Source organism: Panthera pardus, unplaced genomic scaffold, assembly GCF_024362965.1.
Source record: "Panthera pardus isolate Hobbes unplaced genomic scaffold, ASM2436296v1 HiC_scaffold_16, whole genome shotgun sequence".
NCBI lineage: Eukaryota > Metazoa > Chordata > Mammalia > Carnivora > Felidae > Panthera > Panthera pardus.
Genome location: NW_026526721.1, coordinates 14,344,250 through 14,366,569, shown reverse-complemented (window position 1 = coordinate 14,366,569; position 22,320 = coordinate 14,344,250). Strand labels below are relative to the sequence as shown.

Below are 22,320 nucleotides of genomic sequence, written 5' to 3'. Positions count from 1 at the left end.
TAAAAAAAGATACTACAAGTTGTGGGATTATATGTCAGCAGTGACTGCAGAATAATTTATGGCTTCAAATGCATATCTTAGAAGAGAAGAAAGTTTTAAAATCAACAATTAAGCTTTTGCCTTAGAAAAAAGAACAAACTCTATCAATTATGTAGAAGAAGGGAATAAAACAGATAAAATCAGAAATCAATGAAATAGAAAACAAAGAATAAGATCATGAAACTAACATTAAGATTTTTTGAAAAATCTTAACCTAAATTGATAATTTAAAAGGATTACAAATTTACATGATCAGTATGTAGATTAAAGAAATGACATCACCACAGATCTTATAGACATGATTAATAGATACAGGCATGGGTGAATAATTTTGTAACAGTAAATTCGACAACTTAAATTAAATAGAAAAATTTCTTGAAAGACTAACATAATCAAAACTAGTACAAAATAAATATGAAATCCAAATAAGCTTATATCTTTGAAAAATACGCATATTTTTTTAAATGTTCACATACACACATACAACATTCAGGTCAAAGTTCTTAAATGATAAATTACATCAAATATTGAATTTAAAAATATCTATGTCATATTAAGGGAGGGGGAACATTTTTCCATGACAATACATAAGACCAATGTTACCAAACAAAAATGTTTTAAGAAATATTTGCATAATAAATCTTTGTCAAATAAAACTAAACTAGGAATGCAAAGGTTTTTTTACCATATGACAATCAATAGATTTCAACATATGGACAGAATAAATAAGGCAAAAGATATCAACGATCGTCCCAACAGATGCAGAAAAAAACACTTAAAGAAATGAATTCACACTCATGTTAGCCAGAGGTAACCACTATTTGTATTGCTATCACTGATAATTAATGTTTTTCCTGTCCTTTAGCTTCCTATAACGTTATATAAATAAAAGTATATTGGCTGTATATTTGGCACCGGTATACATGATTTGTATATTAGATACAAAATATTTTGTTCGCTGTCTTATGGTCCTGTGTTCCAAGCTGCCGGAATAAATACCCTGAAACCCACTTTCACAACATGTTAATAATTAAGAAATATTATTCAAGACTACAATGGCTTCCATCACATTCTAGATCACCAATTTGTATCAGGATTCAGATGTGTGTTCAAGAATAAATATATTTGATGTTCAGTTCTGCACAATGTCACCAAAAATCCTTCAAATTTCCATTTCTGAGAATTGGTTTAATTTGGCATAGCTAAAATAGAAATTAAAATGCTTCACCTATAAATTTGTTGATCCACTAAATGGGATAGTGTATGCAAATACTCAGCATTGGCCCAACATATATTTTAGTAAGGAGAAATCATTTCCCTCTTCTCTTCATATTTTCTCAAAGGAATGATCACCAACTTCTCTACCCAGTCACTAGTTGGGAAAGTCAAGTTAGCACTTCATAATGGATTGACTTTTTCACTTTGTGGAGGAAGGAGTAGATGCCAACACAGGGTTCTTGCCTCTGTTTCCTTTTAGAAAGCCTGCAGTTAGGGACCAGAGAGGATAATGCCAGCCTCTCATGTTGATCTACTAAGTATAATCCTTACATGGATCCTTTTTCATTGACAGGCCTGCTATCTACAAGAATGGCAAATAAAAAATAGTCACCATTGTTTCTTTATATTTTACTGCCATTTCTTTATATTATGAGTGCCTAATTAAGACTATCAATAAATAAGGAAAATAAAGGTAGGGATTCATCACCAGGAGCTTCACTGAAAGTCAATTAAGCTACCAGGATTGAGACCATAATATTAAGTCTCCATTTGGGCCAAACATGTGCTTTGTATGATGTGATTCTACCTGAGCCACCACTTCCTGGAAATAGGGACTCTGCCAGGAGATGACCAGAGTCTGACACACTCAGAAGACTCATTGAGACTGACCTTAAAATGAGACCATCTTTGCTGGGGGAATACCGGGTTATCAGGCATATCAACCAGCTGCATAGAGATTCTTATCTGTGAGTGAAAAGGAGATATAAGAATACATAAGGTAGGGGTGAAATTATACCTGTCTAGAAGCGCATGTTGAAATGTATACTATCAGTATAGAGAAAATTGGGATGGAAAATAGAATATCTCATAGGCAATAGTGCTACCATTTTTACCCAATGACCTGGGTAAGACACTGAATTTTCCTAAAATGAGACTTACATTAGATTAATGTAGAGCATAGTAGGTCTTGGAGCTGCACGTGAAAATACTTTTACGTAGATGCCCATTAGAAAAACCATTAGTCATGACTTACCTGTTTTGCCACACCAGTAGTTAAATAGCTACAAGGACAGCAGTATCTGTCTCCTCCTCCTCCCCCTACACCACCACACACACACACACACACACACACACACACACACACACACGAGGGTGCAAATGATTGGAGAGACATGAATATTTATGATAAGTACTATATACTGTAAAAGTTACTAGTTTTCTTGAAAAGTAAAACTAGAAATTTTCCCACATGAAAATTGTTAACACTATACATAAACATATGAGAGTAATAAAATATCAAAGCATTTTTCCCCCTAATCGATAGAAAAGTCCACCAATCAGTGCACTTATGACCCACAGGAGTCAAAGATTAGATTTGGTCAAATTTGGACAGACGATAACAATATTGTATAATATTTCCAGAGTGAAAATTCCATTTTGTTTACTGGAAAATTCACACTGACATGGTCAAGATCTGTCTGCTAATAATGTTCCTATCAAGAAGGACACTGGGGCACCTGGGTGGCTTGGTCGGTTGAGTGTCTGACTTTGGCTCAGGTCATGATCTCACGGTCCATGAGTTCAAGCCCCGCGTCGGGCTCTGTGCTGACAGCTCAGAGCCTGGAGCCTGTTTCAGATTCTGTGTCTCCCTCTCTCTCTGCCCCTCCCCTGTTCATACTCTGTCTCTCTCTGTCTCAAAAATAAATAAACATTAAAAAAAAATTAAAAAAAAAAAAGGACACTAACATTTCGCAACAATCATGTGTTTATGTATTTTGTTTACAAAAATATATTTACAAAAACATACATTGAAAGGAAACATTTTGAATAAAGAAAAAAGTTGTTTCATTTATAGGTTTGACTGGGTTAAAATCCTCTTTCCTTCTTTGAATTTCTTATCAAGGCAGATGAAATCAGTAACATAAAGATTTTGTGTCCTCGCACCTCTGATAATTAGGGGAGAGCTGATTGAGATACAGAGGATCTCCCAAATTAGTTTCATACTATATTTAATCTTTGTTCCCTACTTTAATCTCATTACTGTTACGTAATCCACAAAACATAATTTGACTCAGGCTAGAACAAGAGGCAAAACTATATTATAGAGGGCAATAGAATTTGGGGAGGTCAAAGAGAAAAAAGAATTGCGGTCAAGAGCAAGTCAATTGAAACTACTGAAAATGTTCCCTGCGTTATATGATATCTGGTTATAGAATGTTAAAGTGAAGATTTGTTATGAAAGACGGTTTTGTAAGTGTGACTCTACCCTCTTATTAAAGGTCTTCAGGGGGGTTAAAGCAAGCCTCCTCAATGCCTTCAGGCATTGGGCTCTGGTCTTGAAACAACACACTAATTAGATGAGTCAAAAAATTAGCCAATGACAGGAGCACGTGTGGGAGCCACCCCCCAACCCTGAGGCATATAAAAGGCCCCCTGCAGGGAGAAATCCACACCGAAGTGACACTTCTCTCCTTCTCTAGCCAAGGCACAACCTCAACAGCCAACACCATGTGTGGAAGCTACTACGGAAACTCTTATGGAGGCTGCGGCTATGGAGGCTGTGGCTGTGGAGGCTGTGGCTATGGAGGCTGCGGCTATGGAGGCTGTGGCTATGGAGGCTGCGGCTACGGAGGCTGCGGCTATGGAGGCTGCGGCTATGGAAGCTCTGGCTACAAAGGCTGGGGCTACAGAGGCTGTGGCTATGGAGGCTGTGGCTACAGAGGCCTGGGCTGTGGCTATGGCTCCTGCTATGGCTGTGGCTCTGGCTGTGGCTACTAGTAACGAGGGCACCGTGGGAGACTCTCACCCTCTACACCTGGACGTGGGATTCACCAATTCTGAGCCCCACACGTTCTGAGCCTTTCCCTTGGGTGACGATATCCTGCAGGATGAAAGTCTAGTAGGTCTGTTGCTGCCTACAGCCTAACCTACGGATTCCCTGGATTTACCTGGTGGAGTGGAAGATGGTGAAATTCACCTGTGACCCCACAGTTCCGCCTTCATCAGGATGATGGTGTCACAGCGACTGCCTTGATGATGTCCATGCTGGAGTTCGTTTCTGTGTTGACCTAATAAAATTGTCCAGTCTGAACAGCAGCCCTGGTTTTTATGTCATTCATTTGCTGTCCCAGGTGTCTTCCTAACATATTTTGGTTTCAGTTTACAAGAAAGGTAACAATTGTCTCCTTAGGGAGATAGTTTCCTGATATTCCTAGGTCAGCTTCTTGACCAATTCCATTGTCAATTGTCTTAGGAAAGTAACTTATTTTTTGGAAGCTTCAGTTTCCTCCCTTGCTACTAAGGGAATAATCTTTTCATGCTGGGTATCTCTTAACACCAAATGAGATATTATTTTATAAATTATAAGTTAAGTTTTGTGCGGTGTATCGTAAATAATTAAGAAAAATAATAATTTCCCCAATGTTATATTCATGTATCTCTTAAAATAAATGGATGTGGTTATATTCTTCTCTACTTCTTTTTTAAAAAAATATTTTAATAAAAGAAACAACCTAAGGAAAATTTTTATAATCTATTACTTCCTAAGGTAGGAGTAGATTGTAAAACTATGTGGCATGCATGGTGGGCCATAATAATTGGATAAAAACAGCACTGAAGGTATAGGCAAAGTTTCAGGGTCTCACAATGCAGTAACCAAGATGTTTGCCAGGTGCTTGGTCTCATCTGAGTCTCAACTGAGAAAGGATCTGCCTCCAAGCTCACATGCTCGGAAGAATCCAGTCCCTTATGTATAACTGGAGCTCAACATTGACTGTTGGCTACAGGCCTTTGCAGGCTGTCTCCTGGAGGCTACCCTTAGCTCCACTAGGCTGCCTATAAGTGCCTGTCATGTGGACCCCCATATACTGTTGCTTGCCTTCTCAAAGCCAGGAAGGAAGGCAGAGAGACTCCAACAAGAAGGGTGCCACAATACGACACAATTCTATGCAACATAACCACATACACACAATTACATATGTCTTACTATCTTTGCCACATTTTATTTATTATAGGTAAGTCACAAGATTTGCTCAAACTCAAGAGAAGGGGATGATACAAGGCAATGACACCAAGAGGCAGAAATCACAGAGGCACCTTAATTGTCTGTCCACCACTGATATCAATGCTGTGTGTCCTTCCTAATAGGGAGTAGGAAGCTTCCCTTCCCCTGCAATGCTCTGGAACCATCTATAACACATTCAGAATACCTTGTCTCTAAAGATTTGGTAGAATTTCTCTGAGAAAATATCTGAATCTGGAATATTTTGTGGGTCACTTCCTTAATAATTTTCTGTTTGCTCTAAGAAAATTAATCTCTTTGTAATTCCTCAGTGTAACAGTATCAATTTTGATAATCCGTATTCCCCTAGGAATCTGGGTTTTCAAATTTATACCCATAAAAATGAGCAAAGTAGATTTGTATAATTTTAAAACTTATTTCCATATTTCTTTCTTTCTTGTTATTTATTTTGTACATACCATTTCCCTCTTTTTCCTTGACCAAGTTTGCATGTGATTTATAAATGTTAGTTGTTTCAAATAATAGCATTCTGAGTCATTTTTAAAATTTCTTTTTTTGTCTTTTCTCTACTAAGTTCTGTTTATCTATTTGTTATCATTTATTTAAAATGTTTCCTTGCACTTTATTTGGTTTACTTAGTTGTTAGTTATGAAGCTTCTCTTAACTGGGTTGTTAACTCATTCATGTTATTTCTTTCATTTTCACTGACAGAAAGTGTTTAGCGTTCTGTGCTACGATTTTTTTCTCTAATTACTGCTTGAATTTTCTTTAATTCTGTTAACTACTCTTTTTATTACTGTTATTTATTTTAAAATGCTATGGAATTTATATCATATTAATATATACTCTTATGTATATTAATATGATATAATATTCATATTATATTTTATTTTCACTTGAGAATTGTTTAACCAAAGAATTACTTTCCAGGTGAAGGGGATTTTCTAATCTTTGTTTTTGTTAACAATTTTTAGCTTTATTGCATAAAAATCAAGGAGTGTTTTTGCAGTATTTTTACTTTAAAAATTTACTAATTTTTTATTTGTGACTTAAATTTTTTTTTCAATGTTTATTTATTTTTGAGAGAGACAGAAACAGAGACAGAGACCAAGCAGGGGAGGGGCAGAGAGAGAGGGAGACACAGAATCCAAAGCAGGCTCCAGGCTCTGAGCTGTCAGCACAGAGCCTGACATGGGGCTGGAACCCATGAACTGTGAAATCATGACCTGAGCCGAAGTCAGATGCTTAACTGACTGAGCCACCCAGGTGCCCCCTTTGTGGCTTCATATATGATTAATTTTTGTGTATTTTATGTGGAAGCTTGGGAAGGTTTATTTTCTACTATCAATGTAGAGATAGATAGATATCCTTAAGTGCTACCTTTTATTAACTTTTTGTGAGAATGGTATATTAAAGACTTCATTATTAGTGTGTTTCTACCTACATCTCCTTGAAAAATAGAGAAGGGATAGAGTCATAGACATGTATTCTTCAAAGAAATAGTTTCTGGGTTCCAGGGCACCTGGGTAGCTCAATCAGTTTAGCATCCGACTCTTGATTTCAACTCAGGTCATGATCTCACTATTCATGAGTTTGAGCCCGACATTGGGCTCTGCGCTGACAGTGCAGAAACTGCCTGGGATTCTCTCTCTCTCTTTCTCTCCCTGCTCCTCCCCCACTCACACTCTCTCTCTTTCTCAAAATAAATAAATAATCATTTAAAGAAAAGAACAGTTTCTGTGTTCTGTGTTTTGGGCACAAAAGTAAAATACTCACAAGTGTAATAGCTCTTGTTCGGTATCATTTTGGGAGAAAAATATTGGGGTTCAAGTACCAAGGCTTCTGCGATTTTCTTAAGTTACACGTAAGAATGTGGTATAAATATTTAAATGAATTTTCCAGTGAAGACACCTGGGCCTACAGATTTTTTTTCAAAAGTTATTTTTTAAGTTTATTTATTTATTTTGAGAGAGAGAGAGAGAGAGAGAGCAAGGGAGGGGCAGAGAGAAAGGGAGAGAGGGAGAATCCCAAGTAGGCTCCATGCTGTGCGCACATAGCCCAACGTGGGGCTCGATCCCATGAACCGTGAGATCATTACCTGAGCTAAAACCCAAGAGTCAGATGCTTAACCTACTCAGCCACCCAGGTGCCCCTCTGTCTTATATTCTTGATCAATCTGTCTATAATTTACCAATTTGGCTGATTTATTCAAAGTGCCAACTTTGGGTATTATTGATTTTCTTTTTTTTCTTTCCAGTTAGTTGACATACAGTTAACATACATTAGTTTCAGGTGCACAATACAGTGATTCAACACTTCTGTACATCACCTGGTACTCATCACGGTACACTCCTTAATCCTCAACACCTATGTAACCCATCCCCCACTCACCTCCCCTCTGGAAACCATCAGTTTGTTCTCTATAATTAAGAGTCTGTTTCTTGGTTTGCATCTCTTTCTCTCTTTCCCTTTGTTTGTTTTTTTAAATTCCACATATGAGTGAAATCATATGGAACTGTGTTATGATCCAGCAACTGCACTACTAGGCAATTGACCAAAGAATGCAGAAATATTAATTCAGAGGGATACATGCACTCCAGTGTTTATCACAGCATTATCTACGATAGCCAAATTATCAAAACAGCTCAAATGTCCATCAACTGATGAATGGATGAAGACAATGTTGTACAGATATGTAAGATGCAATATTACTCAGCCATAAAAAGAATGAAACCTTGCCATTTGCAATGAGATGGATGGAGCTGGAGAGTATTATGCTAAGTGAAATAACTCAGAGAAAGGTAAATACCATATTATTAATTTTCTTTATAGTTTGTTCATTTTCTGTTAGATTGATTCCACTCCTGTCTTTATTTTTCCTTCATTCTTCTGACTATATATTTAATCTTTCCTCCATTTCTAGCTTTTTAAAGAATCTTAGAGCATTGAGTTTTAAAGTGTTCTTTTTTCTGACATAAATATATAAAGCTATAAATTTTCTTCTAATAACTTTTTCCATGGTAAGCCACACATTTGGTATGTTGTACTTCTTTATTAATCAACTCAAAATATCTTCGAACTTCTCATGTGAGTTTCTTTTCATCTATATATTATTTAATGGGAGTTATTTCCTGATCCAGGAAGACTCTGTCCTCATATACCTGAGGCTGTCATGCTCCTTTCAAAAGACCTCTAGGCAGTGAGGGAGGTAAGTGGGGATTCTCACCATGTCACTGCTCCACCAAGAGACACACAGCAGATAAGCTGGCAAAACTCCTTCCACACTTTCAGGTAGCAATGGCAGGGGCCAGTGGGACAACCGGCAGTGCAAGAGAAACCAAACAGACCAAAATAACACTGCAGCAACTCTGAAAATAATGAATCATAGCCCACAAGACCCATGTGCTTAACCTAAACAGGGTGACTACCTGCTTTTGAAAAAACATTTTTAATAGGATCAGGATGCTTTTAATACACAAAATTACCACCATACCATCATACCAAGAAACAAGAAAATTATAACTCAGATGAGAAAAGATAATTAACTGACCCTAACACTATCAGGTCTTCCAATTATATGAACAAATTTTAAAGTAACCCTCATAAAATGTTTCAACAATCAAATCCTTTTGAAACGAATGACTTGAAAGTAAAATAGGAATATACGTACATATTATGCAAATAACAACTAGTAAGAAAGCTGGAATGGTTATAAAAATATCAGATTAAATATACTTTAAAGCTAAAAAAATTTAATAGCAATAAAGAGAGACATTTTGCAAAGATAAGTAGAGTAACCTATCAGGAAGATACAGCATATGTACTGGTGTTAAATCTACCTGGTGCTAAAAATGGAGCACTGAAGTAAATAAAAAATTGACAGAATTGAAAGGAAAAGGGAGACTGTAATAATAATAACTGAAGATGTCAATATTTCACTTTGCATAAAGGATATAGCAACTACCTAAAAGATTATAATGTGTATAAACTTGAAAAAGAAAAAAACACTATAAACCAACTAGACCTAACACCCTTCTAGAGAGCATTCACCCAACTCCAAGAAAACACAAATTTCTTTCAAGTACACGTATAGAATGTTCTCCAAGATAGATCATATGCTAGGTCATAAACAAGAGCCAATGAATTTAAGATAATTGAAATCATACATAGTCCCACGTGCTATATTCAGCTGATGGAGGAAGACATATCTACCTAATTCTCTTCTTTAGATGCTTTTAGAAAGCATGTGTTTGGGGCAGGATAAGATTTTGGTCAGCCTCATATTTTCATCTCTATTCAGAAAGTAATTTTGTGTGGACCCATGGTCAGTCTTCATTTTACAAAATTCCAGTGTTACTTCTTGAAATATTAATAGATACTGTTGATTCATATTTTATTATTGTTGACATTGTTATTATTAATAATAATAAATCTAGTGAATTAAAAGAAGTTACCATAAACACATTTACTGAACAGACTACCAGGATCAAGGATACACTTTGCATCCTGTATCTTGGATCAGACTTATGTTTACATAATATGTAGTCCACACAAGCCACTGCCTTGTCATGAAATAGGTCTCTTTCCAAGAGGCAAGCAGAGATTGACCCCTTGAAAGTTTCACTGATTCTGTATCTTCCTCAGTATTTGTCATAGAACTAGAACAAATAATCCTAAAATTAATATGGAACCACAAAAGACCCGGAATAGCCAAAGCAATCTTGAAAAAGAAAAACAAAACTGGAGGTATCACATTTCCAGATTTCAAGTTATATTACCAACCTGTAATGATTAAAACAGTATGATACTGGCACAAAAACAGACACATAAATCAATAGACCAGAATAGAAGTCCCAGAAATAAACTCATGATTATATGGTCAGTTAATATTTGACGAAAGAGGAAAGAATATACATTTGTAAAAAGACAGTCTCTTCAACACATGGTGTTGAGAAAACTGATCAGCTACATACAAAATAATGAAACTGGACCACTTTCTTACACCATACACAAAAATAAACTCAAAGTGAATTAAGGATCTAAATGTGAACATCTGAAATCAAAAATCCTAGAAGATAGCACAGGCAGTAATCTCTCTGACATTAGCTGTACCAAGATTTTTCTAGATGTGTCTCCTGAGGCAAGGGAAACAAAAGTGAAAATAAACCATTGGGACAATATCAAAATGAAAAGCTTCTGCACAGCAAAGGAAGCAATCAAAACAAAAACTAAAAGACAACCTACTGAATGAGAGAAGATATTTGCAAATGACATATCCAATAAAGGGTTAGTATCCAAAATATATAAAGAACTGACACAACTCAACAGCAAACTAACAAATAATCCAATTTAAAAATGGGCAGAAGACATGAACAGACATTTCTCCCAAGAAGACATTCAAATGGACAACAGACACATGAAAGGATGCTTATCCTCACTAACCATCAGGAAAATGCAAATCACAACCACAGTAAGATATTACTTCACACCTGTCAGAATGGCTAAAATAAAAAACACAAAAAACAGCAAGTGTTGGGAAAGATGTGGAGAAAAAGGAAACTTAATGCAGTCTTGTTGGGAATGCAGCCACTGTGGAAAACATTATGGAGGTTCCTCAAAAAATTACAAATAGAACTACCATATGATCCAGTAATTCTGCTACTAGGAATTCACCCAAAGAATATGAAAACATGCATTCAAAAAGATAAATAACCCTTATTTTTATTGCAGCATTATTTACAATAGCCAAATTATGGAAGCATCCCAAATGTTCATCAATAGAAGAATGGATGAAGAAGATGTGGCATGTATATACAGGGAATATTATTAAGCCATAAAAAGAATGAAATCTTGCCATTTGCAACGACATGGATGGACCTAGAGAGTATAGTGCTAATTAAAATAAGTCCGTCAGAGAAAGACAAATACTATAAAATATCATTCATATGTGGAATTTAAGAAACAAAACAAATGAGCAAAGGGAAAAGAGAGAGAGAAGCCAAGAAAGACTCTTAACTGTGAAAAACAAACTGATGGTTATCAGAGGGGACGTTTGGGGGGATGCTTGAAATAGGTGGTCAGGATTAAGGAGTATACTTGTCCTGATGAACAGTGGGTGGTAAGGAATTGTTGACTCACTATATTGTTCACCTGAAACTAATATAATACTGTATGTTAACTGTATCAGAATTTTAAAAAATTAAAAATAAAAATAAACGCAGTGGTTGAATGTAGTTATTCAACCACACCTCTAATTTACAAACTAAAGGTATCCAAAGGGTCAAAATCACACACACACACACACACACACACACACACACACACACACACGAAACCTAGGTAAATAAATATACACAAAAATGTTGTAGGTATGCAAAACAAATTGCTTTTAATGAAAAATGAATTTAGACATTTTCCCAAATGGGAACGGTGAAGATTATTTGTGTTCGATCATAAAATAATATAAGATCAAATGAATACATTTCTAAATTGTTGAAAACTCTGGTGATTTCAATCAAAAAAGTTCTGATGTTACATCGTAGTCTAAGATTCGATTGTCACTATTTGAATAGACAATAACACATCTATTATACATAATAAAGGAGGTACATACAGTACCTCATGGGAAGATTTCCTAAATAGATTAGCAATCTAGAATTTATCAGAAGAATCCAGAATACCAATATCCACCATAGCAGCATGGACAATAACAGGCATATCCATAGCCACGATAGCCACATCCATAGCCACATCTCAGGCCATTATAGCCATAGCCCAGGCCACCATAGTAATTATTGTAGAAGTTCATAGTGTGAGGAGAAGGCTCAGATGAAGAGAAGAATCGTTTTCTAGGGTGTTAAGTTTATAATCTACAGGGGCCTTATATGCCAATTGAGTGATATATGGGGCAAACCACAATCTATTGGATTCATGTTTCAAACTAAGTGGCATTATAATCATCTCAAGAATTCCATGTAACCAATATATCTATAACATAATTTTGCCATGTGTCAGGATGCCTGTAATGAAATCATGCGTTTTAACGAAAGTTTTTTCACCTATTGTGGTGACTTGTTTGCTCCAGATGTGAAATCTAAAGTATATTACTAACTACCACGAGATCACATAACCCATACATAGTTCACTTCTTCAAAATTCTTTTTTTTTTTCTTTAATAAGAGCCTCCTTCCCATCTGCAAATATGCACCTTTGGAAACAAAAGAATGGTTTCACAGAGGTAGAGAAGGATGGAAAACTTGTGGAGAAGATGTGGCAGAAAAAGATTTGGGGGGAGGGTATGAAGAATCAAGAACTTAGTTTCATTTTATTAAATTTTTGAGGGACATCAAGTTATCATTTGGATATGTGTCAGAATTGGAAATGTGAAGCGAGATCAATTGGCTAAAATAATGTATGTAAAGTAATCCTTGAAGAGAGCTTAAATACTATATTATACACCTAAAACCAAAATAACACTGTATGTTATCTACACCAGAATTAAAATTAAAAACTTAATTTAAAAAAAGAATTTCTGGGGCACCTGGGTGGCTCAGGCGGTTGAGCGTCCGACTTTGACTCAGGTCACGATCTCGTGGTCTGTGAGTTCGAGCCCTATGTGGGGCTCTGGGCTGACAGCTCAGAGCCTGGAGCCTGCTTCGGATTCCGTGCCTCCCTCTCTCTCTGCCCCTCCCCAGCTCATGCTCTGTCTCTCTCTCTCAACTCAAAACTAAATAAACGTTGTTTTTTTTTTTTTTAAAACAAGAGAATTTCTATAGAAACTATAAGAGGGTCAAGCGCCTAGCTGGGCACCTTCATATTTGAAAACAAAATCTGAAAAAGAGAAAAGAAAAAAAAATACTAAGAGGGAGCAACTGGAGATACTGAAATTAAATCAAATGTGTGTGGTAGGATGTAGGTAAGTGTCGGGGAGCCTTTCAGGAAGGAAAAGAGAAACGGGTGAATCTGAACACTTCTCAGAGACTTAGTAAAATGAAGAAGGCTGAATCTCTAGATGTGACAAGATTGGGGTGTTGGTGAGACGTTCAGGGGCGGTTTTAGTGGGGCGTGGTAAGGACCAAAGACCAAAAGGTGTGATCAAAGATGTAAAGAGAGAACAGAAAGCTACGATGGAAACACGTGTGAAGGTTTGCAATGAAACAGAAGAAAATGGGATATTAGCTGCAAAGGAGGACGCAAGGAGCGTTCTTTTACTCTGCTTTTGATTATGGGATGTACTTAAGAACCAAACATAGTTCAGAAAATCACAGCAGAAAACAAATTGTCAATGGAATCTCACTGGGCTGGCAAGCTCTTACTGCTATCATCAGAGAAAGAACTCAGTTCTCCAGAAGAAACAAATTAGCTCCAGGAAGTAAATTCTATAGAGAAATAACCTAGTGAATGTTGTTATTAGAGACATCGTATTGCACAGAACAGTAATGTCTTTTGCAGCTACATTAATCAACTACCAAAATTTTTTTTTAAAGTTAATTATAGGGTTTTTTTTTTTAAATTGACTGTTGCCATTTAGCAATACAAATTTCAGGTGATGTTCTAAGAACTTAGCCTCGAGGAAGACTGATCATCACATTATTTAAATTAGTTTTTATTTGAAAACTTGTTCTAAGTTATTACTTGATTGCACTGTGACAGTTGAAATTACTTTTATTTTCTTTATGAAAAATTTGAAAATGATATAGTGAAGATGTCCTCTCCTTGTAATATCTCAACCCAGTACATGGTGAATAAAATGACCCAATAATATGTCTATTTTATAAAAATGAAGCTACCAAAAGACATGCATGGAAAGAACATTCAAACACACACATTAAATTACAGGTTGAATGTGTTTCATAGGATCCTTAGTATGAAAAGAGTCCATTTTTTTTAATGTTTAATTATTTTTGAGAGAGAGAGAGAGAGAACACATGAGTGGAGGGAAGGGAAGAGAGAATCTGAAGCCGGCCCTGTGCTAAAGAACCCGATGTGGGAACTCAGGAACCATGAGATCATGACCTGAACCGAAGTCGGACACTTAACCGACTGAGCCACCCAGGTGCCCCTGAAAACGTTCTATTTTATTAAGAGGCATTGTCTCATTAGATATACTTAAAAGGACAGATGGATTGGAAAAGTTTTAAATCTTGTGTCTTCATTCTTATGATCTCTGGAGAAGAGTTAACTAAAATACGGAGAGTGTCCAACTGCTTATTCTCTCTGTCCCCGCCTACGGTTATGAGGGGATACATAAAAATAATAGTTTGACTCAGAAATATCAATACAATAACAGAAATATACTGACAGATTACACATGATGTGTGGGTAATGACACCTCCCCAAATTCATTCTTGTAAAGTCTGTCATGTGAAGCTATTCTCACTTTTCCTGTGCCTCCCAATGGGAGGCATTATCACATTAATTTGAATAAAGACTAATAATAATGCCAAGGTTATGCAAGGGAACACAATATGATTGGTTACAAAGAGAATAACGATTGGGTGTTTTGCTGAAGGAACAGACCTCTGTGTGATACACTGATAAACATAAATACATGATGTTAAACCTGTTGGATGGTTACTTAGAATATAATTCTAATATTAATGAGAATCCTAATTTGTATAATTGTGTGCCTGATTTAGAGGGGAAAAAAGCAAAGCAATTGGATTCCAAGGGATAACGTCTGTCTTGTAGTTCTTAGGTAGAGATTGAACATAAGTGAGAATCAGACCTATTGGTATACATAGAAAAGTGTAATACATTTTGAAAAATTTAACTAGATTATTATCAATATCATGAGGATGAAAGTTACATTATGGTTTTAGTATAGAAAAAGAACTGAAACCCTGAAGAAAACAATTAAATTGGATCAAAAGAAGATGGGGCACCATCGGTTAAGCATCCAACTTGGTTTTGGCTCAGGTCACAATCTCACATTTCGTGGGTTCAAGCCCTGCATTGGGCACTGCGCTGACAGCACAGGGCCTGCTTGGGGTTCTCTCTCTCTCCCTCTCTCTCTCTCTCTCTCTGCTCCTTCCCTGACCGCACTGCTCTCTCTTTCTCAAAATGAATAAATAAACCTTATTTCTTCAGAAAAAGAAAAACTGATGAGTCAAAAGTAATTTGGTTTTTATGAAATGTTAAAAATGTTAGTGCAACCAACCGATGCCAAGAGCAAATAAGATTGAGACTAATAAATGTATTCTTTCTTGACATAAAGGATGGTTATATGAAGCTGAAATGAAAGTCTAATTTGGGACAACACTGCGTTGGTGTGAGGGTGTATCTCCTCTCTTTGAAGCCCTCAATTGGATGAGGAGAGTCCAAACTGAGAGCCAAACACAACAAGCCTCCCAAACACCTCCAAGAATTATTTTATGGTAGAGGAACAACAGACTAATTAGATTAGTCATAAAATTAGCCAGTGGCATGATATATATGGCGGGTGACACCCACATTGAGAGCATATAAAAAGGCCCTCGGGAGGGGGAGTTGTCCACAGTGAAGTGACACTTCTCCTCGCCTTCTCTACCCAAGCACAACCTCAACAGCCAACATCATGTGTGGCAGCTACTACGGAAACTCTTATGGAGGCTGCGGCTATGGAGGCTGTGGCTATGGAGGCTGCGGCTATGGAGGCTGTGGCTACGGAGGCTGCGGCTACGGAGGCTGCGGCTATGGAAGCTCTGGCTACAAAGGCTGGGGCTACAGAGGCTGTGGCTATGGAGGCTGTGGCTACAGAGGCCTGGGCTGTGGCTGTGGCTCCTGCTATGGCTGTGGCGCTGGCTGTGGCTACTGGTAACGAGGGCACCGTGGGGGACTCTCACCCTCTATGCCTGGACGTGGGATTCACCAAATCTGAGCCCCACGCGGTCTGACCTTTGTTGAAGGCTTGCCTTCTGGTGCCCTTTTGGTCAAATACAGAATTATCATTCCTGTATTTAACTCATGAAAAGTGGGAGCATTTGAAATTCACCCTGAGCACTGCGTGGTTCCTCATTGCCTTGATGCAGTCACAGATTCTCCGTTTCGATTTTCATGCAAGAACTATTTCTCTGTTTTCTTAATAAACTTATTCGGTCTGAAATAATAAACCTAGCTTTCTGTTCATTTAATGTCCTCGCTTTTCTACTTGGGTAAGGCACTGATAGCACGTGTTATGCTGGTTTATTGTGAGGACGAGAAAAGATAATGTCTGTCGATTTAGTTAAACATTGCCTGGAAACGCTATTTGTTCCAAGTGCTTTTACACCAAAACCATAACCGGCGAAATACTTTAGAAGATACGAAAGTTGGCATACGACTCTCCAGTTCTAATCTGTTTTGGGGCATAAATAAGAAGCATTTCCTATGCTTGTTTGACACAAGAGGTAGAGAGGTTTAAACCTACTCTTCTACATAACTCCTATGTATCTGGAAATAAACAGTTGTTTTTTTTTTTTTTTTTTAAGCGACAACTTTCCTAAAATCCATTACATATTTAACTTCAGAGCCATTTGATGGCATTCTATACTCTTGTTTTCTTGAGATTTCTTTCTCCTGTGATTTATGTGATTTCACAGTGGTAGCTGTAATCACTTGTTTTTCCACTAATTTTCTGTGACTAATGTGCCTGTAAAGTTGGCCAATTATCTTTTCTTGATAGAGCATTTCAAGCTTTTGTGTTAGACATGAATGAGTTTAAGTAGTGTTTTAGCGCAAGATAATGGATATGTCCCAATTCATTTTGACTGGCCCAAGGTAGTAAAAAAGTTGAAACCGTAAGAAGGAATTAAGATCCCTGGAAAAATCATAACCCAGAAGGAAAGCACCTTCTTTTTTTCTTTAGAAAGCCATTATTTTATGAAAACTTGTCTTTCTTAATTTCCTTTACTCTTGAAGCTTAGAATTTTCTATTTCATAGTATGCAAAGCTTGGATGGTCTATGCTGTCCATCCCAAGAAATGGGAGATTTTAAAACTGTTTTGGCCTGCCTCATAGGTCATAATAATTGAACACAAATAAATTAGATATTGATGCAAATTAGAGAATAGGCCCCTCATTATAGACTCACAAGACAAAATTGTTGCTGATTATAATTTTCCAAGATCTGCCCTTAAGCTTTTTTTTTTTTTAAACGTAGGCTCCACACCTAGCACAGAGCCCAACGTGAGACTTAAACTCAAGGCCTGATCTGAGATCAAAAGTCAATGCTCAACCGACTGTGCCAACCAGGCACCCCTGCCCCTTACACTGTCTTAACATGACCATATTTGGTTGACGTTGTTATCTTCTCTAACATATTTCACTTCAGGTTAAATGCCACTGCTAACAGCCCCAAGCAAACATCTACTTTGTATTCACATTGGTTTGTTCACTTCTTTAATGGCTTCAAATTATGAATGACTCCAACCGAAACTGGAAAGCATAAGATTCCTTTACATTTCCCTGTTCCACATTGCTTCTTTTTTTTTTCTTACAGTGAACACTCTGGGCCCCAACACATTGCTGTGTTAACTCTATTCAAACCTGCGCACAATATACAGCCTGAATTGCCACACTGAATGCAATGCCCGTGAGCAACCTCTAAAGTTTCTTAGCAGCATTTTTAGCATCAGAAGAGATCCCACCAAGAATGGACAGATTATTGTGTTCAACATTTATATGAATTAATTTTCTTCCTGAGTAGTTATGCTATTCATTTTATGGGGGACATTCTTTTGTTTCCATTTATATTCAATTTCAGGTGTATTTATTCTGTTTTTTTTTAATATATTAAGTATTTCCATGGTTCAGAAATCAAAACTATATAAAAAGATATATTCAGAGAAGTCTCCCTCCTGTATTTATCCCTCCCATCCATTTGTACTCACCCCATTTGTATTTTCATTTTCTTCTGCTTTCTTAGTGCAGAAGCAAGCATAAATATTGTATTTATGTATTCTTAGTTTCCTTTTGTGTTACCCAAAGGTTGAATACTTTTTGCACTCTTTCATCATTCTATTTTATGGGTTTTATTTTTCCTTTTTCCTTTTTTTATCCTTTATGCTTATATTCAGACTTTCAAACAGGAGTCACTTACATTTAGGCATTAAAGAAGTGACTCACTGCAGATTTTGGTACTCCAAAAAATAGTATTTTTCTCTATATAAACTCATTTCTCCCAGCATTTACTTTTGAAAAATTTCAAACCCTCAATTAAGTGGAGAAGGCAGTATAATGAACAGCTAAGTACTCTCTACCTAGATTTGACAATTGTTAGCATTTTGCCACGTTGGTTTCCCCCTTTCTGCCTGTCTGTTCTCTGTCTCTCTCTGTGGCTCTGTGTCTGACTCTCACCACACACACACACACACACACACACACACACACGAATGCACAAGCACATGCAATCATTCCTGAACAATACTATTACATAATTCATAGTCAGATTCAGTTTTTTAATATTTCTTTTTTAAATGTTTATTTATTTTTGAGAGAGAGAGAGCAAGCATGAGCTGGGGAGAGGCAGAGACAGAAGGAGACAGAATCGAAAGCAGGCTCCACACTGTCAGCACAAAGCCTGACATGGGGCTCAAACCTGAGATCATGACCTGAGCCAAAGTCGGATGCTCAACTGACTGAACCACCCAGGCACCCCCTATATAGCTTTTATTTCTGATACAGAATTCAATTCATAAAAACTATCATATTTTGCAACTTATTGCTTATTATAATCTAACATTTCATGAAATCTAGAGCACTTCCCAAACTTCTATTATTTCACAATGTTAATAAATATATATATTTTTAATTTTAATGTTTATTTTTCAGAGAGAGAGAGAGAGACAGAGTGCAAGCAGAAGAAGGGCAGAGAGAGAGGGAGACACAAAATCTGAAGCAGGATCCAGGCTCCGACCTGTCAGCACAGAGCCTGACCCAGGACTAGAACTCACAAACCGCGAGATCATGACCTTAGCAGAAGTCAGAATCCCAACCGACTGGGCCACCCAGGTGCCCCAATACATTAATATATTCTTAACATTGCAAGATAATTATTTACTAAAACATGTCAAAATCTATTTTTTCTGATTGCATCAATTATAATATTCATATATTTCATAATCCAATACATATTTTAAATTTTTTAATATTTTTATTTTCATTTTTGAGAGAGAGCAAGAGCAGGTGAGGAGCAGAGAGAGAGAGGCACACAGAATCCAAAGCAGGCTCCAGGCTCTGAGCTGTCCCCACAGAGACTGAGGTGGGGCTTGAACTCACGAACCATGAGATCATGACCTAAGCCAAAGTTGGACGCTTCACCGACTGAGCCACTCAGGTGCCCCTCATAAACCAATATTTTCTGAAACAAAGATTAAGATCATTAGATATGCCAAAAGTTAGGAAACCGAAAGGTCAAGCAAGCACTGAGTGCACATAAGGCAACTTTGTGCCTTATAATAAATCCTGAGACCAAAATTCCACCTATGAAGTATCAAAATTGTATCTCTGAGAATCCTGGGTAATAGGTGAATTACTTAAGAACTTTACACTATTTTTTTTTTTACATTTATGATGCTTATACCCCTAACACATGTAAGTTTGAATGTTGTGCATTCACCTTGGATCCCCATTTCCTCGAATTTTGGGGGGCAATAGTACTGTATCTTTTTCAGCAATGAAGACATGACTCTCCATTTACTGGGGTGTTACAAGCAAAGTGCCTTCAGCTGAAGAGTACCCCTGGCACAAGACAATACCTGTTTCCTGCAGCCAGCCTCCCGTGATGGATCAGTGTAGGGTATAATGACATGCCTTCTCGCCCCAACCTCCAACTACTCTTCTGGGAAATCCCAACTTCAGAATCTCCCATATTGTTTCCTGAGCCCTCCACTGAGCCTACAGCCAACTCAGCTTCCCCCCGCCCCATCCAGTCTGCCTCTGCCTCTTCATTTCTACAATATTCATTCCAGGAATTAATTGCTCTAACAATGGTCTCGTAGAAAAATAATCTAATCTGGGGTCACACAGTGCACCCAGTTGTCACGCTGTCTAGTCTCTTCTATGACCCTAATATTTTTACAGATTACCAGAGATTGTTTTTTCTTTTAGAATATTCCTCAGTTCTGATTTGCCTAATGTTTCCTCATGATTAGAACAAGGTTATGTAGGGTGCCTGGGTGGCTCAGTTGGTTAGGTGGTTGACTTTGCCTCCAGTCAGGATCTCACAGTTCATGAGTTCGAGCCCCGTGTCAGGCTCTGTGCTGACAACTCAGAGCCTGGATCTTGCTTTGGATTCTGTGTCTCCCTCTCTCTCTGCCCCTCCCCCTGCTCTCACTCTGTGTGTGTCTCTCTCTGTCTCTCTCTCTCTCTCTCAAAAATAAATAAACCAAAAAAAATTTAACTACTTTAGAAAAAGATTATGCATTTTGTCAAGCAAATAAAGGGAGTGCAAATGTTTTCTTTTCATTATACTCTATCGGTTCACACTTGAAGTTGATTTGTTCCAATACTGATGGTGATAATTTTATACTTGATCCTTATGGTGAGGACCAGGTTTCTCTACTTGAAAGGTATTTTTATTATTCTGTTAGCCATTAAGAAGTATTTTGGTAGAGATATTTTGTGACTTTATAAATATTCCATTCAAATCCCCAAATTGATCATTAGTCTTGGCACTTATTTTTCTTCCTTGCCTGAATTATTTATGATGATGATGGATTGCAAATGTTGATTTTTCTGATTTTCATCTTTTTTCATTACATTGGCTGGCATTCTACTGCAAGGAACTTTTTCCTTCTGCTTCATTATTCCTTTATTTACATCAGTGTAAATTCATGGATTTCCGTTATAAATAATCCATTATTATAGCAGGAATCGCAACTCCCAGGCTGTCTCACGAGACAAAAAGTAGGTATAAATACATCGTGCCAGAGTCCAGCTCCAGCAGGTCCAGGGGTTCCCAAAGGATGAACAGCGTCGCAAAAAGGTGCAAATAAAACTGAAACAAAAATAAAAAGAGACACAGACAACAGCAGTGTGTTGAACTGGCTGATTTATTGTAGCAAACTTGGCATTATATATGCTAGTGATTTCCTTGTAACATACATCATCTATGTTTTTCTAACATTGCCTCATTTTAAAAATGTTCCTATGTGTGATCAACCTTTAAGAAATAACAGGGCGATTTTCTCGTAAAGTTCTTGCATACCCTTTGATTCTTGATTAATTTCTTACATTATTCCATTATGCATCTGTGTTTATCTAGAACCTACAAAGCATTTGCTCTGCTGTTCTCGTGGAAGGCCCTCCATTTCTCAACACCTCAAGTGGAACAGTTACAGGGACCTGACCTCCTAACCACATGAGGCCAGAAGAACAGTGTGTTTGCCTCGGTCCGAGGTGCCAGAAAGGGGCCGAAAAAGCCTTAGAAACCCATGCCCCATACATTCTCAGAGAGACAGTGCACCTAGGAACCAATGAACCATTCTGTACCTTAACCGACTACGTTCAGTCATCATCTGGAATGCCTCTGGGGGGCCAGGTGGGCCTAGGGGTTGAAGTCACCTGTGCCCAGAGATATACTCTTTAGTTGCCGGAGTGGGGCTTTCAAATCCATATGTCTCTCCTTTACGGGCCCTCTTTGCTGGCAAAGGTATGAGGCTATCCTTCCTGTAAGTAGAGGAGTCTCCTTAGGGGATGGCAAGGGCTAAACGTAAGGCCGCACAATTTCTTGCGGAACCTTATTTTCTTCCCTGATGGTTCTTTTTCCAGGGGTCCTGCCGAGGGCCATTCCCCAACAGACAATACCCCAGGTACTTTATTAAGGCCAAATTACCTAAAAGCGGGAGGACAAGACTGTCAGAGGGCCGCCTGCAGTCACCAATCCGTCCACAGCCCGGGCCCTGCCACTCAGGCTGGGACAGCTCAGCTTCCAGCAACATTGCACTGTGTGAGACTTCGATTCCATCACACGGCTGCCTATGACATTGGGCAAATTATGCAAATTCTTGGGCCTTGCCATTCTAATATAAAAATCACCACCTACATTTTAGTGCTTTTATGGGAATGAAATGTGTTAAGACATG

The 22,320-nt window shown here is 37.5% G+C and overlaps 3 protein-coding genes across 3 annotated transcripts; 2 read left to right on the top strand and 1 right to left on the bottom strand.

Annotated features, from left to right (window-relative positions):
• Positions 1 to 3,726: 3,726 nt before the first annotated feature.
• Positions 3,727 to 4,353, top strand: LOC109260475 (keratin-associated protein 21-1-like). The gene has a single exon (XM_019438707.2). It carries the CDS (start codon positions 3,766 to 3,768, stop codon positions 4,033 to 4,035), a length of 270 nt encoding a protein of 89 aa, XP_019294252.2. The 5' UTR covers positions 3,727 to 3,765; the 3' UTR covers positions 4,036 to 4,353.
• A 7,586-nt stretch (positions 4,354 to 11,939) lies between these two features.
• Positions 11,940 to 12,086, bottom strand: LOC128777399 (keratin-associated protein 22-1-like). The gene has a single exon (XM_053904215.1). The coding sequence runs from the start codon at positions 12,084 to 12,086 to the stop codon at positions 11,940 to 11,942; it is 147 nt and encodes a 48-aa protein (XP_053760190.1).
• A 3,677-nt stretch (positions 12,087 to 15,763) lies between these two features.
• On the top strand, positions 15,764 to 16,384 carry LOC109260467 (keratin-associated protein 6-3-like). The gene has a single exon (XM_019438700.2). The coding sequence runs from the start codon at positions 15,834 to 15,836 to the stop codon at positions 16,074 to 16,076; it is 243 nt and encodes an 80-aa protein (XP_019294245.2). The 5' UTR covers positions 15,764 to 15,833; the 3' UTR covers positions 16,077 to 16,384.
• The last annotated feature ends 5,936 nt before the right edge of the window (positions 16,385 to 22,320 follow it).

Bases quoted from the DNA above. Each gene is read 5' to 3' on its own strand.
- LOC109260475 (XM_019438707.2), top strand. From the start codon at position 3,766: ATGTGTGGAAGCTACTACGGAAACTCTTATGGAGGCTGCGGCTATGGA.
- LOC109260467 (XM_019438700.2), top strand. From the start codon at position 15,834: ATGTGTGGCAGCTACTACGGAAACTCTTATGGAGGCTGCGGCTATGGA.
- LOC128777399 (XM_053904215.1), bottom strand. From the start codon at position 12,086: ATGAACTTCTACAATAATTACTATGGTGGCCTGGGCTATGGCTATAAT.